At 37.2% G+C, this 19,685-nt stretch overlaps 1 protein-coding gene across 9 annotated transcripts in view; it reads right to left on the reverse strand.

The window, feature by feature from the left end:
• Positions 1-19,685, reverse strand: part of STAU2 (staufen double-stranded RNA binding protein 2) — a 332,019-nt gene that overhangs the window by 133,898 nt on the left and 178,436 nt on the right. For all 9 annotated transcript variants that reach the window (XM_035277251.3, XM_078352637.1, XM_078352636.1 and 6 more), the window contains one exon: positions 1,651-1,958. In XM_035277251.3, the coding sequence (XP_035133142.3) occupies positions 1,651-1,958 (308 nt within the window). The remainder of the gene's footprint in view (positions 1-1,650; positions 1,959-19,685) is intronic.

Raw genomic sequence — 19,685 nt, forward strand, 5'->3', positions numbered from 1 at the left:
GAACTAACAAATAAAAACAAATTTAAAAAATTAAGAAGTTCTGGTAGCACAATTACATCTATGATAACAACAGCTCCAAGCAAAAGACCAATTCAGAGCTTGAATGAAATTTGTGTTTTGTTTCTATGAGAATACAGTGTTACTCTCAGGTATTTCTACATGACTAGATTCATAAATAAGCAGTGAATTTCTTTTCATCACAATTTATTTCTAATTCATCCTATGCAGATTATAGATAGAACTAAAAATTACTTATGTTTTTTTCCAGTACTTTATATAAATCGAGATCTTTTTTTAAACAGTGATTTATTGTGTTTCTTAAGGTAAAACAACAAAAACAAACTCTAAAATTATAACTTTAAATTAAGTGGTTAAAATTTCAGATGACAGAGCCAATAATTCGTAACAGCTTCTTTAAGTTCATATTAATAGTCCAATTAAAAACACTAACAACTACCTGGCAATAGTTTGAAAGAATCAGAAGGGTTCAGTGAAGGGGGGAGGAAAATCCAAACATGCGAAATACCCCCAAACACACGATCTTTTTTTTTTTCATTTTATAATCTAAACTTGTAAAATTTTCATAAATACATGATCATTCTACACAATACAGATCTTGTAGAGCATTTCTAAAGGATATTACAGTTTTTGGTCTTAAGGAATAAAGACTAAGATGGAAAAAAAGATGAAAACAGTGAAATCTGAGGAAGCAATACACTCTCTACACACAAGCAAACTGTAGTTCATCCAGTCAAGTTAGCGGTTACAGTTCAGTACATGATTTTCAAGGCAACTAAGAAATCAGGACACAGATATTTCCCCTTCCTAGAGTTAACAATTCTTTTAAAAGCTCTGATGTATCTATAACGGAGTGTTGATTTTTGTGGGGTTTTTTCCAAAAGGAAACAAAGAATAAACAGGGAAAAAAGTTTCCATCCCTAAATTCACATACACAACAAGTTAAGTTAAACTATATGGTAGTTTTAGACTACCCAGTGAAACAGAATTGCTGGTACCATCTGAAGCAGGTGCTACCCTCCCTAGTCAGTTCAAAACATGATCCAGTAAAACAAATACACATTGTTATGCCTCAAACAACTATAAAGCATTTCATTATTCTTCAAATACCATGTTTAATTAACTCCTAAGGTAACTTTTAGAATGTTGTATCTTAATGGTGTACCTGAATCAATACTAGCAACAGAATTCAAAATTCAAAACCGCTAAAAAGTAAAATCATCATTAAAAAAAGAAAAACTCAATCCTTACGTAAAAAGAGAACTGAGTGTGAAATACTAACACCAAATGTCTGAAGGCAGAATTTTTGTTTGTGGAAGACAGAGTGAAGAGATAGATGCACCTAATCAAGACCAAATGGAAGACAGTGAAGAGTATGAAAAATGTTTGTAAAAGAAAAAGAAGGAAAATGGAGAAAAGTCAGCTAAAGAATTACTAGATAGAACAAAAATAAGATAAAATGAAGCATGTGCATATGGCTCTTTTTTCATGTCCATTGTGTTCCTAAATAACTTAAAATGTAAGTGGCATGTAGGCCACACTAGCAGGCAAGAATGAGCCTTGTGATGGATAGAGATGAAGGATCTGAGGCTAATGAATTGTTTTGTTTTTGTTTTTGCTTTTAATTCATACCTGAAAGCCTTGAATCCTTGCTAAATATTCCAGTTGTTTTGAAGGTTGTACTGGAGAACAAGGGGGAGTAGGAGAACTTCCTTTTAAACCTATGGCTTCAGCTGTAGAAGATGTTCCATTCATAAGGAGTTCCCTGGCAATTGTAGCTGAACTATTTGATGTGGGAGATATACTGAAGAAAGAGCTTGAAGGTTGGTTCATATCTTTGGGTGACAGATAGCCTAGAGTAGTGCCAGAGATTACTTTGTGGCGGCTGGCTTCCATCTCTTGATAAACATCAGGAGACAAATGAAGAATTCCTTTTGGAGCTATAAATAAAATGAAGGAATACTGTTATTACACTTAAATAATTAAGATAGAAACATGTTATAGCATTATTAACTCAATGGCTTTACTTGGTATAGTAACAAAGAAATGAGAAACACTGCCAATCAGGTATCTTTGTCATACTGTAGAGGCATTTGCAGCTTCTATTCAAAGGTGAATAATGTTGTTTCAACTTTCCTAAAATTACAAGTTTAAAAAAATCCAAAAAAGTGGTTTTATTGGGACTTGTGTGTAGCAGGGAAGATATAAAGGGACAAGGGAAACTGATGTGTGGAATTACAATGGGGGAGAAAACTAGGAATCTGCAGTGTCATCACTCTGCATTTTAATATTTGATATCTCATAAAAGAGGCATGAAACCCCAAGATATACAGCTACTGAGGCACACCAGGTAAAATGAAAGCTGAATCCATCCAAATTTATTTGGAGCTATAAATGCAGGTATTCAACAGCCTAGTGGTCCTCTCACCTCCACAAGGATGTCCCACAGACAACTCTAACTCATGAACACCTAAAAAAACAACAGGGTATCATCTCTAAACTAGCACTCTCCCTAACTTGCTTTGCTCATACCACCGTGAGGCTACTCATGACCTAACCTAGACTCCTGGCAACCATCTCTGATTTACTAATAATCAAGTAGTTATCATGTTGCTCAAACATCTCAAGAATCTGACCATTCTAGGGATTATCTAGTGCATTAATTCAAGCCACGCCATGGACAGATTCTGAAATCAATAGGAGTGAGCCTGGGGCTCAGAGCTTTGAGACAAGCAAGACTGAAGCCAAGTCTTTAGGCAACTCCCAGATAAGTTGGGTCACTGGATACATGGTGCACCTCTTTGCATCTCCAGGAAAAAGCTGAATGATGGAGCTTTTCAACTATTAGCTTTGTGCTGGGCTGAGGAGGGGATAGTTATGGTGACCACCACCACCACCCACCTCTGTATTCATTGGCCCCAGGTTGCTAAAATATGCCATGTCCTATCAGCACTCTGAGACTGGCCAGACAGAAGCCAGTCCTCTGGGTAGCCCCAGAAAAGCTAAGGCATTGAATGTATGGTACACATCTTTCCCCTTCCAGGCAGAAAGAAGCTAGGAGCTGGGGGTAGGGGGCAGTTGTACTGATTGTATGGCACTGCACTATAGATAGGGATTATGGCATGAGAGTATGCCAATTAAGATCTGGCTAGCTTCATGCTCACCTGGCACACAGGAGCCTCTTAACTGATTTCTGACGAAGAAAATTTGCCTATAAATATATACTTAAATTGCTGTGCTCCAGGGCTTCCTATTCTACCATCTTGCCAAGGCTAGACCATTCTCTTACTTAAAGGTCTTTCACTGGTTTCTCAATTATGCTATAGGACCCAAAATCCTTAGGACGACGTAGGAAGCCTTTAATAATCTGGCTCCTACTTATCTCTCTATCCTCATCTACTAAATATTTCACAAAGATCCCATGCTCCAGTCATACAGATACATCCAATACTCCAGGCTATTTGATTCCAACACATCTTTATTTCTATTGTTCAGTTACACACATGCACATACTCTCTTAGTTAAGCTCCAACTGCTTTTGTGCTAGTTAAGCTCCAGGTATTGTGCCAACCAATACTGTCCCTGTATCAAGTCATGCTCAGTCTGTCAGGAGAGGAACGAAAACGAATAATACAATGTGATAGGGGTCTCACTAAGGATGGGTATACAGAGCAGTGGGAATGGGAAAGGAGAAGTGCTAAAAGCTCAGCAAAGGCTTGCTGGAGATGACAATGACAGTAAATTTCAAAGGATGAGGAGAACATAGTCAAGGAAGAAGAGGACTGATGGTGGATGGCCAGCAGGAGCAAGGGCAGGGACCTAGAGAATTTGTGTTCTAGGAAACCTCAGGGCATGCCTTACCACAAGAGCATACAGAGAGTAGGGACTGCAAAAGGTGCAGGCAGGCAGGGGCCAAGGTCCAGGGAACTTTACTCTGATGCCATTCAAGTATAAAAGAGTTTTGTAAGTTTTTTTTTTTTTTTTTAAACTTTAAATAGCTTAAAATAATACAGACAGCCCTCTGCATGCTTGAATCCTACATCCCTGGATTCAACCAACTATAAATAGAAAATATTTCTAAAGAGAAACAACAATAACAACAAAACAACATAAGGGAACCCCACACAATAAAAAATAACAATACAACAATAAAAAACAATACAAACTTAAAAACCAATACAGTATAATAACTACTTACATAGCATTTACATTGTATTTGATGTTATGTAATCCAGAGAGGATTTAAAATGTACTGGAATATGTGTATAGGTAATATGCAAACATGATGCCATTTTCTATCAGGGACTTGAGCATCTGTGGATTTTGGTATCTATAAGGAGTCCTGGAACCAATTCCTCACAGATACCAAGGGATGACTGTCTATCAACCCTATTTTATGCATTTTCTTTATTCCTTTTATGTCAGCTTTCGAATTCTCTATATTAACATGTGTTAGCTTTTTATAATCAGGAAGAAATTTCAATAAATTTTTTTACAAGAAAACATTATGTACTGCAAAAACTTAAGATAAATATCATCATCCAGAGGACACTACTTTCAACATTTTGCTTTAAAGATATATTTTTAATCCTGTTTTATCTATGTACTTTTTAGTTGTTGTGTACTGAAAAAACAAATTAAAAACATAGGAACACCATATGATCCTGTCATTGTTTACAAAACAATATACTTCTACTACTAATATTAAACGCATAACATTTCATTATATGTATGAACTGTTTCTTTAAACAATTCCATAATATCGGACATCTAATTTATTGCCAGTTTTTTGCAATTATAATCACAGTGATGAACATTCTTGTAATTCAATCCTTATTCACATAACAATTTATTTCCTCAAGTTAGAAGTGGAATTGCTGGTTGAAAGGATATTTAGGGTTTTTGAAACTAATAAATTGCCCTCCCAATATCAGACTCCCACAGAGATATATGAAAGTACCTTGTTTCCTATTTTGGTATTGGATATTACTACTAAAAAATCTTTGCCAGTGATCAACAGTAAAGAAAGCAGGTCAGTGGTTGCCTGGAGAGTGGAGCTGGTGGGAGGGATAGATTGCAAAAGGGTATGAAAAATCTTTTGGGAAGATGAAAATGTCAAGACTGATTAAACTGTACGCATGATGTGCAGTGTATTATGCTTCAATTATACCTTAATAAAGTTGTAAAAAAAAATTTGCCAATTTGATGAAGTGTCATATTACTGATTTTTGTTTTTTTACTATCTGCATAAACATTATGTATATTTTAATTTAACAAATAAATGTTATGACTCTAACTTCTATACTCAAAAAAAATCAAGAAACTTAACAGCATTACTTCAATATTGTTATTATACAGCACTAATGGGTTTGCCAATAGCAATATTATATAGCAACAAAAATGCTCTCTCCACACTCAAAAGAGGCATTACCTCACAGCATAAGAACGTGGAGTTCAGGCTCTCTTATTCTACAGTAAAGCCTGAGTCCACTTTTCTTCACAAATAAAGAAGATTCATTTCACAGAGTTTAACTAACAGAACTGTCAAAGAAATAGTATAAAGACATAGATTTATATGGTCAAGAACTGAATGACTTTTAACTTGAACATCAGTAACAGTGTTTGGATGGGTCATAATTCACTTAGGATCTTCCTGTTGCAAATTAAGTTGCTTCTCAATAGTATAAAGCTCTAAAAGGAGAATCATGAGTAATTTAGGGTATGCATATTTAAGGACCTTAAATTTATTTTGCCAATTAGGCTTCTCCCAAAAAACTATCCCAATTTATACTTCTATTAGTAGGATGTGACTGTTCTCCCACACTTCTCCCACAACAGGTTTCAGTTACTCTAAATAACCATTGCCACTCTACAGTAATTCGTTGTTAATTTATTTTTGTTTGGTTACTGCTCAGGATAAACTTTTTCTCATGTAAATACTTTAGGTCTGTGCCTTCTGTGACCTCAGTTTTGCTCATGGACTTCAACCACTACACTTTCCTTGCTCAGGCTTATGACATCCGTTATATTCATTAACCCTTTATCTGAAGAGGTCCTGAACCCATTCTGCCATCATCTATCTTTTGTCCCTGATTTTGCCTTTGATGCTCCCATTTCATATAGTCTATAACCACGGTACACTACAATGCAGTTACAACATGGGCACTATTCTAGTACTTTACTTCTCATTTAATTCCTGTAACAATCATATGAAATGGGCATTATTTTTCTATATTAGAGATTTAAAAAACTGAAGGCTGGAGAAGTTATGAAACTCTCCCAAGGTCGTATGGATAATAAACAGCAATGCTAGAATTTGACTCCAGGGAGTCTGTCCCTAGAGTCTAGATGCTTAACCATTACATTAAACAGCCTCCTAAAAGAACAGGTAGGAAACTAAATGCCATCATCCCCGCAGTTCTAAACCCCTAAGGCTTAATCCAGTAGGTAAACTCAATGCCTGGAATTTGCCCAGATTGGCTCCAAGGATGACCCATGTCATGATTGTCCCTAGATGTTCCAGAAATGAGCTCACGAAAATCTCACTGATGTATGTGAAGTTCATACATAATTTTAAAGGTCTAAAGTTGCCAGGGACTGTGATATCTTATAAGAAATGCCAGACTATTGTGCCCACTTGACATGTTTTTGCTCAGTAGGTCTGTGCTTCTTTCAGATGGGTATATGAATCCACTAGCACACAAATCTTCCATCTTCATGGAGCTCCAGTTCTTACTGAGGAGCTGTAGAGGAAGTTATGAATTAGAGATCTCTTAAAAGGTTTTATAAGTGAACCTTGCCTTTCAATGATCACTGATGTCATGACTCTTTCAGAGATGCTGAAGAACATAGCAAATGGTATCAGAGGTATTAAAACACGGCACACAAATGCAGCAAGAATTATAATCTACCACAATGATCCAAATGGTTAATGTCACTCCACTGGAACTCCCAGTTTCTCTGGAGGTCCTTGGAATGAGCATAGCTATTTCACAATAAAATAATTTCTTTTCATTTTCCACGGCAAAGCTGTGAAAAAATCTTTATATTTCCATTGCCAGATTGAATTATGCCTCAAAAATGGTAGACTATAAATCTGTTTATAACTTTCCAAATATCCGATAATACTCAGGCCCACTTTGCCACAGTGAGTTTTTCACAATAAAAAATTCTAATTAGCCGGGCGCGGTGGCTCACACCTATAATCCCAGCACTTTGGGAGGCGGAGACAGGTGGATCACGAGGTCAAGAGATCGAGACCATCCTGGTCAACATGGTGAAACCCCGTCTCTACTAAAAATACAAAAAGTAGCTGGGCATGGTGGCACATGCCTGTAATCCCAGCTACTCAGGAGGCTGAGGCAGGAGAATTGCTTGAACCCAGGAGATGGAGGTTGCGGTGAGCCGAGATCATGCCATTGCACTCCAGCCTGGGAAACAAGAGCGAAAGTCTGTCTCAAAAAAAAAAAAATTCTAATTAAAAATTCTTAAGAACTAGAAACAAGGGGCTTCTGGTTCAAAACAGGAAATGTGAGAAAAGTATGAACAACAGCATGATTATCTGTCTTACAGTGATTTTTAAAAATCATTGGTACGAGAACTGGTAGGCTTCAAATAAGGTCTGTAGTCTAGTTCATTGTGTTGTGGCAATTTCTTGGTTTTGAAAATGTACTATAGTTATATAAGACAACACTACTGGAAGAAGCTGAGTTATGGGTCCATGCAATCTCTCTGTACCATTCTTACAACTTCCTGTGAGTCTGTCATTATTACACTTAAAATAAATTTTTAAACACTGACACAAAAGCACCACTTTATGCTGCTCTGGGCCTCTCCCTCAATATAGAGACCCTGGAACAGGGCGGTACTGGGGACACCAAAGTGGCAAGGACTGGCGGCAGAACCAGTCCTAGATATAGCCCTGAGGATAAGCAGGGCTGGCAATGGCAATGCCTGCTCCTTAACAGCTTTGCTCACGGTATTTGCAATGCACAGGCCCTGGCTCCCCAGGCTCTGGGTGCTTGACTTTTAGCTGCATGAAAGCAAGAGAGATCCTGATGGCAGTGTGGGCCTCATAGCTGGGACCCTGTTCTTTCCTAGGGTGGCCTGAGGCCACATATTAGGTAAGAGTACATGTGACCCAAGGGAACCTACTGGACCACCATGACCACCATAGTCATATCCCTGAAGGTCAGGGACAGACGGAATGCATCCTTGGCGTGATCTTTAGGTACTAGACTGATGTGAGCTACAGAAATCCCCCTTGCTGCTGCCCTGTTGTTGGGATCCAGTGGAACAGGGAGTATTTGTATGTGACTCCACCTCTTCTTTTTCACACAGCTCACTGCCAATCTGGTCTTCCAGCTGACGCCCTCAGACCCTTAGTTCTGCCTAATTTTTAAGCCAAATAAACATTACTTGTGAAACCAAAAATCAACAATGCAAAATTTAAAATAAACTTTTGTGAAAAACTAAAAAGAGAAAATGTTAGCTAAGAGCAAAACAATGAAAAAAATTAAAAAGGTAAAGAATTTGTTAGAGGTTTCTTCTTAAGATCAGTTTTAGAATCACTTGGAAGATAGTTAGAAAAAGACATTAAAAAAAGTCATTATTGAACAGATGAACAAAATGATGTGTTTTAATGTGCTCACAAAGCATAACTCTAACAGTGGTGAAAATTAACCTTGCTCTTACCCTTAGAGTTGAACGGAAGCACTGATTTAGTTAACTTGTGCATTTTATTGGTCCTTTTTTTTTTTTTTTGCCATGTTTAACATAATGATGTATATGAAGGGTTCTTAATTTGGTGAACATTCATGAATAAAATTACTGACAAAGAACTTTTCAGGAAGATATTTGTCTTTTGGTGAACGCAGTGCCAATAGGAAAATGCACTTAGTCCAGTCTTGCCCCCAAAAAGGCAGAATCTCACTCCATGACACAGCATCCAGCACACCTCCAAGAGGAAGAAGGAGGAATCCAAAACAGTAAATGACACATATTCCTAAAACCCTAAAAACAAACAGCAATAACAATGATAAAGGTTTTTTCAAAAATGTTTTAAAGATCAATTTATGATGAACCGGGAAATGCCTCTGGAAAGCTGGTGTACCTCCATCAAAGAAAAGTGCTAGTCAGAGTTTTCAAATCCATGGCTGTTATTTTTTCTTTTAAAACAGGAAAATCAAAAGTATATAATAATAAAGAATATAAACCTGGGTATCATGAATAAATTAATCATTTATCTTTTTTTTTAACCTTACACAAATGCAGTAACTTACACTTTTGTCAGAAATGCTCTTTAACAAGAAGATTCTGGAGCCCAAAATGAGCCATGTAAATCAAAGAACAGTCTGGCACATGGATTTTTAATAGTAATCCAAGGGTCCCTAAATAGTCTGAAATAGGCTGACTTCACAACAAAATAGGGCAGTGCACATTGTCTGTGACTCAGTGTAGTGCAGGGAAGTGATTGGGGAGTTCAGGAATTCCCCAGAAGTGCATTCACCACTCATCTTAGTAATAAGGAAGATTTCGCTTAGTTGGCTTATTTAGAAGCCTTTTTCCAAGGCTCAGTTTTTCAATAAAGACACAACTGTGACTATTTCTACAAAGTAAGACAAAATAGTTGCAGTGAAAATGATGTTTGAGAGTAGCCTGTGAGAATAATAAGTCCTCTTCAATTTTTAGTTTAAGTGGGGTTAAAATGTTGCTCGTAAAACAAAGATCATTCTCCTTGGTTATGTTTCTTCACAGAAAATCTCCATTAGTTATGATTTCCCCTAAGACAGAAAAACACCAAAAAATGGATTATATAAGGCTGACATATGACACAAATGACCTGATCTCTCAGCAGGAAGAAACACGTACTGAAATGTCCACCACAGCAGCTTCCAAACACTGCACCACAGTACTTCTCTGCCAGGATTCCTATCGCTTCCTAGTCAATACCTGCAGAGCTCACAATACAATAACAATAATAATTCTAGCTAAAACTCATAAAGTCCTTACTGGGTTGTTCCAAATATTTTGCATATATTAGTTTAGTAATCCTCACAATGACCCCCAAGAAGTAGAGATTATGAATTTCCGGATTTTACACTTGAAGGCCCTGAGACACAGGTGATGTGACTGGCTTAAAGCCACAGCCAGTAAGTGGCAGCTGTTGGGGCCAATATCCAGGCATCTGGCTATAGTCAGCACATATAACTACCTTTCAGTAGTAAAACAAACAACAGACCAAGAACTACTGTTCTTTATATCTACACATTTAAGAAGCTCTGGCATCTGGATTCTTGAAATATTCTAACACCATGATACAGACAAGAAACTGTCAAGATAATTGATCTTCATTTCTTCATTTCAAACCTATTTTCTAGGCTCAATGAACCTCAGTCTCCCTCTCACAGTAAGAGAAAATATGAAGGCCAGTACAGTGGCTTATCCCTATAATCCTAACACGTTGGGAGGCCAAGGCAGGAGGATCACTTGAGGTCATGAATTCAAAACCAGCCTGGGCTATAAAGTAAGATGCTGTCTCCACAGAAAATTAAAACTTTAGCTGGGCATGGTGGCATGTGCCTATAGTCCCAGCTACTCAGGAGGCTGAGGAAGGAGGATCCTTTCAGCAGAGGAGTCCAAGGCTGCAGTGAGCTACAATGTCATCTCTGTAGTCCAGCCTGGACACACTGTCTCTTTAAAAAAGATAGACAGACAGACATTCTTACTGTGAAACCACCACGAGAAAAATGTAAAAATAATGTACTTGGCCGGGCGTGGTGGCTCACGCCTGTAATCCCTGCACTTTGGGAGGCCGAGGCAGGTGGATCACAAGGTCAAGAGATCGAGACCATCCTGGTCAACATGGTGAAACCAGGTCTCTACTAAAAATACAAAAAATTAGCTGGGCATGGTGGTGTGTGCCTGTAATCCCAGCTACTCAGGAGGCTGAGGCAGGAGAATTGCCTGAACCCAGGAGGCGGAGGTTGCGGTGAGCCGAGATCGCACCATTGCACTCCAGCCTGGGTACCAAGAGCAAAACTCCGTCTCAAAATAAATAAATAAATAAAATAATGTACTTGACCATTTTCATAATTTTGTTTGTGGGGACAAAGTAACTTCAAATATTAGGTTCACATAAAAGAAAGACTTAAGCACAGCCTTAGAATGAAAAAACTTAACCCACAAAACACTTTCTTACAATTCTCCTTATATGATCTAATTATGATTTAACAATTTACTACAAATTATACATTATACAGAAACTTAAAGAAAATTCCACAATATTATGAACAAAAACAACTAACTGGAACTGTGTAAGTATTAAGAACTGGGCTGGGTGCAGTGGCTCACACCTATAATCAGTACTTTGGAAAGCTATGGCAGAAGGGCTGCTTTAGCTCAGAAGTTTCAGACCAGCCTGGCCAACACAGCAAGACCTCCACCTCAAAATTATATTTTTTAAAATAAAAAAATTAAATAGTAAGTACTTACTCAATTTTTAAATTTCTTTGTAAAAATTCACTTTTTAGAACCAGGAAACAAGCAGCATGGCAAAAAAAAATTTACATAAAACACACCTTATTCCAGCCAAATACACACACAAAAACCCTTTTCTCCCACTTTAATCTATGTGCCAAAGGCAGAGAGGGGACTTCACCTTTGTGAAACTGTAACAAGGCTCCCTAACTTCCCTGATATGGTAGTGTCAGAAAAAACTGAGTAGGCAGCTGGGACTTTCATCCTAGCCCTGTGGTGTCAGTGAAGACCATGTAGGGACACCAAACTTCTACCCCTACCTAGCAATAATAGGATGCCCCTTCCCTACCTGGAGTGGTGTCAGGAGAAAAATAAAGGAGAATCAGAACTAGTGCAAACAAGGTCACCTCACTACTAGTGGAGACCATGTGGAGACCAGAATTCCTACGTGATCCAGGGCTGGCAGTCGGGGAGACGGTATGGCTATAACACAGCAGCATGAGGATGACAGAACTGTTCTGTATCATATTTATATTAATACCTTAGTTTTGATATTATACTATAATTCTGTAAGATGTTACCAGAGATAAACAAGGCAAAGGGTCCACAGGATCTCCTTGTATTAATTCTTAAAACTGCATGTGCATCTAAAATTTTCTCAAAATAAAAAGTTTAATTAATTATTTTTAAATTTATTGTACAGACAGGATCTTGCTATGTTGCCCAGGCTGGTCTTAAGCTCCTGGGCTCCCACTTCAGCCTCCCAAAGCACTGGGATTATAGGCATGAGCTACCATGCCTGGCCATCAAAATAAAAAGTTTAATAAAAAAGAAGTCTTGTGTGACACCAGCAAGACGGTAGAACAAGAAGTCTCAGCCCTTATTCCCTCACTCATACACTGATTTAACTATGATATATAGACCAAAATACCTTTCTGAGAATTCCAGAATCCAGTTAGGAAGCTGTAGTACCCCAGATGAGCACAAAGCCAAGAACGGCAACACTGAAACATGTAAGAACAATTTCATTTTACCCACGCCAGCCCCCTAAGTCAGAATAGCTTAGTGCTGGGAGAGAACATTCCAGATCACAACTTCTCCCTTGGAGTAAAGATGAATGGAATGTGCACACAACATTTCAGGCTTTCAGAGGGCTTCCCAAGGGACTGATTTTTGTCTTGCTTCGCTTGGAGTGCCAACAGAACCAGCATATTTTGGATACCTGGAATAGTTAGTTTTCCTAGCACCATTTGTTGAAAACGTAGTATACATACAGGATGGAAGACCATGCAGCCATAAAAAAGAATGAGATCATGTCCTTTGCAGGGACATGGACGGAGCTGGAGGCCATTATCCTTGGCAAACTGACACAGGAACAGAAAATGAAATCCTGCATATTCTCACTTATAACTTGGAGCTAAATGATGAGAACACATGAACACATGAGGGGAACACCACACACTGGGGACTACTGAAGGGCAGATGGTAGAAGGAGGGAGAGGATCAGGAAAAATAACTAATGGGTACTAGGCTTCATACCTGGCTGATGAAATAATCTGTATAACAAACCCCCATGACACAAGTTTACCTATATGACAAACCTGCATTTGTACCCCTGAAATTAAAATACAAAAGTTAAAAAATATATATATACTCAGTGGGTCCTCAAAAAATGTTGTTTTGTTCAACATCATTTTGTTATAATATTGAAGAGAAAAAAAAAATCAAATCCCACCTGGGTCCACGGTCTATGTGGAGTTAGCATGTCCTGCCCATATCTGCATAGGTTTTCTCCAGGTCCTTCAGTTTCAGCCCACATTTCAAATATATAAATATTAGGTTCACTGGCAGCTCTAAGTTGTCCCAGTATGAGTGTCCCAGTGTGAGTGTCATGTTGTGTGTGTGTACACCCACACACATGTGACCTGAAATGGAATGGCATCCTGTCCAGAGTTGGTTCTTGCCTTTGCTCCCTAAGCTGCTAGGATAGGTTCTGACCAACCCCAATCCTGAAATGGAGTAAGTGGATTAGAAAATGACTGACTGAATGAATATAAGTTAATGTAAAATTAAAATCTGTAAAATACATAATAATCATATAATATGGTTTGGCTCTGTATCTGCACACAAATCTCATGTGGAATTGGAATCCTCAGTGTTAGAGGAGGGGTCTGGTGGGGGGTGACTGAATCATGGGGGCAGACATCCCCCTTATTGTTCTTCTAAAAGAGTTTTCACAAGATCTGCCTGTTTGCAAGTGTATAGCACCTCCCCTGCTCTCTTTCTCGCTCTCTCTCTCTCTCCTCCTGGCCATGTGAAAATGTGCTTGCTTCCCCTTCACCAGCCACCATGATTGTAAGCTTCCTGAAGACTCCCCAGAAGCAAAATCCTGAACAGCCTGAAGAACCATAAGCCAATCAAACCTATTTTCTTTATAAATTGCCATCTCAGGTATGTCTTTATGGCAGTGCGAGAACAGACTAATACATTACACAAATGCACAACAATAAACAATGCAGTATGAAAGAGTTCAGTGAACCCACCATATTTGTTATTGTTTTTGAATTGTGTGGTGGTAGGAAGTGCTCCTTACAATTTTCACTTTGCAAACATTCTTTGATTTAACCCACCACCACTATGACTGCCATCACTCACCACACATTGAGTAAACAATTATCTTGTTTTTTTTAATCTTTCTTACTATTGTATGTATAAGCTTATATTTATTTCAATATTTAATATTACAATTTGGGTCTTTATTGAGAAGTCTGGTGATGCTTCTGTAAACACAAATATGTTGTAAGAACTTAACTCTTGTTTGTATCAATCAGCCTATGGTAAAATTGATTTTGTTATGTCATTTCACTTAAAGCAGTGGTTAAGAACTTAGTGTAATTAATTTTTTTAAATGGTAAAGCAGAAAAAAGTATAATGCTCTGTATTAACACAAAATGAAATAAAGTAAAAACAACAATAGTACACTGGTAAATGCACCAGACTGGAGCCCGGCTATCTGGGTTTGAGTTGAGGAAGCAGATACTCTCTTTATCATGCTTTCTTCATCTGTAAAACGAATTAGTCTTAAGGAACTTGAAAATTTCTTTCAGGTCTAATAATCTATGAATCATCTTAACACAAACCAGAAAGCTTGGAATAAAAGAATACACTTGAATAACATCACCCAAAAAGACAGATTTGAGTGTTTTTAAAATTTGACTACTACTAAAGTTTTTTAAATCTTAAGAAAAATCAAGTAATATAGATGGCAGTATCACTGATGTAATAATAGTTAAAACAAACATTTCACATGGTTTCTCAGCCATTTAGTGTTTTTACATGATCCACCCAAATATGAATCTGGTATCTGAAATAATAATTTGAACATTTTCCATGTAATAAAACATTCTAAACATTTTATAAAAAAAGATTCCAGTATACGATACATAAAACATTCTTTCAAAAAATGCATACTTCAGTGGAATTTCCTTTCTTTTTTTTTTTGAGATGGAGTTTCACTCTTGTTTCCCAGGCTGAAGTGCAATGGCGCCATCTCGGCTCACCACAACCTCTGCCTCCTGGGTTCAGGCAATTCTCCTGTCTCAGCCTCCTGAGTAGCTGGGATTACAGGCACGCGCCACCATGCCCAGCTAATTTTTTGTATTTTTAGTAGAGACGGGGTTTCACCATGTTGATCAGGATGGTCTCAGTCTCTTGACCTTGTGATCCACCCGCCTCAGCCTCCCCAAGTGCTGGGATTACAGGCTTGAGCCACAGGTGGAATTTCTTAAAAACACTGTTCTCTTTTTTTCCCTTTTCAGCAAGTGATATATATAGAAATAAAGGTTTTGCCTAGTGGCAACTGCGGAGACCCTAGAGTCAGAAGACATGAGTTCAAGTCTTCACTATCTTTAACTAATGAGTGTCTTTAGATCTGTTATAAAATCAGCTGAGCCTCATGTTTCCTGTTTGTAAAATGTGAGGCTGGACATTCTCCAACCTTATCACACTTAGGACTCCTTATGTTGTTTTTCTTCTATGCAAACCATGCTTAAAGGATCTGTCTTTCTGACAGACTGCATTTATTAAGTAATAAAAAATCATCTTTCAAAGACTGCCAACCTGAGATTCAGAACATCTTGAGGTCTGAATGCAAATAAAATCCTAACCCAAAGCAAAGCAATCTACTAAGAATGATTGTATTATTTCCATTAGTTGCTGAAATACTAATTATGACAACCATTATTATTATTATATTGAGTCCAGCAATACCACACTGAGAATCTCAGGTCTAGATGATAATTCTAAATTCCTAGAATTCTAATTGTTATATGTTATAAACTACTTAAAAGATCATTAACACAGTGGGGAAAAAAGTGAAAACATTAATTCTTTCATTTGTTCAAATACTGAGCACCAACAATGCCAGACTACGCTATATGAGTAAGAAAACTGATGATTTTTTTTTCCAAATAACACTTGCCTCATTTTTGGGGGGTTTTCCTCTTTTTTTTTTTTTTGAGATGAAGTCTTACTCACTCCGTCACCCAGGCTGGAATGCAATGGCACAATCTCTGCTCACTGCAACTTCCATCTCCCAGTTTCAAGCAATTCTCCTGCCTCAGCCTCCTGAGTAGCTGCGATTATAGCTGTGTGTCACACCATGCCTGGCAAATTTTTATATTTTTAGTAGAGACGGTTTTTTACCATGTTAGCCAGCCTGGTCTCAAACTCCTGACCACAACTCATCTGCCCAAGTGCTGGGATTACAGGGCATCCCTCCTTTTCTTATTTGCTAGGGGGTGCGGGAGGAGGGTTGGGTGAGTGGGTGAGAGGGATGGTGGTGTTTATCTTATAAATGGACTTGTCTTTCAAGAAGCAATTTCATCTTTAAAAAGTACTCAAATCACCAATAATACCAAAAAGGGTACAATATAGTCAACAAATACTTTCTAAGGAAATAAAAAAATTAATGATTAATTAACATGATACAAAGAAGTTTTAGGGAGACTATCCACACTGCCTTCCTGAACCTTAATAGCTTTCAACCATACAGTCAGTTCCCTGTTGCTTCTTTTAATGCTTCATAATTGATGCTTCGACTACTGTCACACCTTTTATTTATGCTGCCAAGGAGATTTTTTGTCTTTTCAATTACTTGTACTCCATGTAGTATGTGCAAGAAGATTACAGACTGAGCAATTCTTTATTCACATCTGTTTAAACACACATTGCTTTAAACTGACTCATGTTAAAACATAAGAAAGACTCAATGATTCAGCCGGGTGCAGTGGTTCATACCTATAATCTTAATACTTTGGGAAGCCAAGGCAGAATGGCTTGAGGCCAGGAGTTTGAAACAAGCCTGGGCAACTCCACAAGACCTTGTCTCTAGCAGAGGGAGGAAAAAAAAAAAGGTGGGTGTGTTGGCATGTGCCTGTAGAACTAGTTACTAGAAAGGCTGAGGCAGGAGGATTCCTTGAGCCCAGGAGTTCGAGTTTGCGGTGAGCTATGATCATGCCACTGCACAACTGACAGAGCTCCGTAACAGAGAAGAGACCCCTCTCTCTCACACACACACACACACACACACACACACACACACACACACAAAGACAATGATTAAAACTGGCACATGAATAGTTAGATGAACAGAGGAGAATAGAAAGTCTGGAATAAAGGCAAATTCATACAGAATTTTAGTATACGGTAATAGTGAAGTCTCAATGCAGTGGGGAGTAAAGCTGGGTCCATACTTTCAGTATAAATCACAGATGGATCAAGACTTCAAGATTTCAAAAAATGAAACTACAAAAATTCCAGAAGATAACTTAAAAGAAATATTTTTAATTTCAGAATCGAGACAGTATTATTAATCATACCCAAATTACAAATGCTAGAAAAGCGGTGGCTCACGCCTGTAATCCCAGCACTTTGGGAGGCCAAGGCGGGTGGATCACGAGGTCAAGAGATCAAGACCATCCTGGTCAACATGGTGAAATCCCGTCTCTACTAAAAATACAAAAAATTAGCTGGGCATGGTGGCGCGTGCCTGTAATCCCAGCTACGCAGGAGAATTGCCTGAACCCAGAAGGCAGAGGTTACAGGTTGCCGAGATCACGCCACTGCACTCCAGCCTGGGTAACAAGAACGAAACTCTGTCTCAAAAGAAAAGACTGTTTCAACATGTCACTCAAATATATTAAAAAGAAACACCAAACTTTAAAAGAAAATTCCATCATAAACAAAGAAAACAGAAAAGTATTTTCATGTCATAAAGGCACACAGATGCACATACCTAGTCCTACTAAGTTAAAAAAAAAAAGAAAAAGAAAAAAAAAGACTAATGAGTTTAATTTCCAAATGGACAATAGATATGGTTATGCCATTCACAGAAAACGTATAAAAATGGCTCATAGATATACCAAATATATACTTAGTCTCATTCTTAATAGGAGAAATGCAAAATAAAACTATACTGAAGACCATATTTCAACTATCAGATTGGCAAAGATTCACAACTTTGATAGCACACTGTGTTACCAAAGCTGTAGGGAAATAGGAAATCTCATACATTGATGGTAGAGACGTAAATTGGTGTCTATTAAGAGTATTCTGGCAACATCTATCAAAATTGAAAGTAAACATACTCTGTAATGCAGTAAATCCATTTGTAGGGATTTATCCAACAAATATGCTACTACATATGTAAAATTACTTATGTATGACACTTTTACATGGCAAGATTACTTATAATAGGAAAATACTATAAAGAATCTAAATATCCATCAGTGAAAAACTGATTACATAATAAGAAAGCCCTATACATATCAATAGAAAAGGATCTTCAGAAAATAGTAAGTTTAAAAAAAAAGGTAGAACACAGCATGTCTGAAAGGCTAGGGGATAGAATAATATATATTTGAATTTGTTGGTGTATATATATGTATGTGTGTGTATATGTATATAATTTATATATGTATATAAATTGGGCAGTGGGTTCACGGGTATTTATTATCTTGCTTCGTAACATATAAATGTTAAATATGTAATGTATCAAATATTGCCTATTTTTCTTTATAAATAACAGCAGTTAATGTTTCTTCACAAATTGTAATACACTTTCAGATTTTATAAAACTCCATCTTTCTAGACAAAATTAGGAACATTATTTTCTCCTTATGCTTATTGTACAGTTTCTTTGGTAACCCAGAAAAGCAATTAAATAGTTCTTAATGCTTCAACTTTCCATTTCTCCAAGATATTTATCTGTTTATCATTATAGTCTGCTCCTAGTTTTGGAAATACTAATTTTAAATACCTTTTAATCCCACAGACCTCTTAGAATACACAGCTCACATTAGAAATATCCAGCATACATTTCAGAAATTGAAATTTCATTCAGACTTTAGAAAACTATGTTTCCTCTTCTTTACCTTCAGAAAAGATTCCTGAAGACTTCAGTACACAGATCATTCTGCTTCTCTAGCTGTTTAAATATAATACTTATGTTTAAATTCAGCCAGATTATGCATTTCAGGCCAAAGTTTGCATATCTGTCAGTGTTTTAAATATTCTTGATTTTTTCCTGATTATAAAACCAGTATATGTTCATTACGAAAAACGAATCTATTTTTCCATACGTTTTAGTTAAGCTCTAGAAAGAAACGGGCCTAAGTTCTGTATACTTAGGGCTGATTCCCTTCAGAATGGCAATAAGTCAGAGTCCTGACAGCAGCATATGACGGCATGTTTCCCCAACAATTGGAAGTACCACTTTTAAATCCCTGACAATTTGCATGGATCAGAAATTTCATAACATTTATTTTTAATCTGCACTTTCCTGATTGCTGAACATTTTTTCATAATTTCTTGTCTGCTCTTTTTAACTGCCTTAAGATCTTTGGCTATTGAGGTGTTTTCCTTTTTTTTTTAAAAAAAAACTGACTTTTATGTGTTCTTTGCATATGTTCAATCTGTTGCTATGCTGCAATTTATGCTGCTCGTCATTTGCCTTATTTTCTTATGCTGCTCCCTGAACTTGTTTTTAGCGTTTATGTATATAAATCTATCTTTTTTACTGTATGGTTTTAATCCTTTGCTCTTATGCTTAAAAACACCATCATACTGCAATAAATAAGTGTATCCTAAAAATGCTCATATTTCCATTTTTTAAAAAAACATATCTGATA

Source organism: Callithrix jacchus, chromosome 16 (assembly GCF_049354715.1).
Source record: "Callithrix jacchus isolate 240 chromosome 16, calJac240_pri, whole genome shotgun sequence".
NCBI classification, from domain to species: Eukaryota; Metazoa; Chordata; class Mammalia; order Primates; family Cebidae; genus Callithrix; species Callithrix jacchus.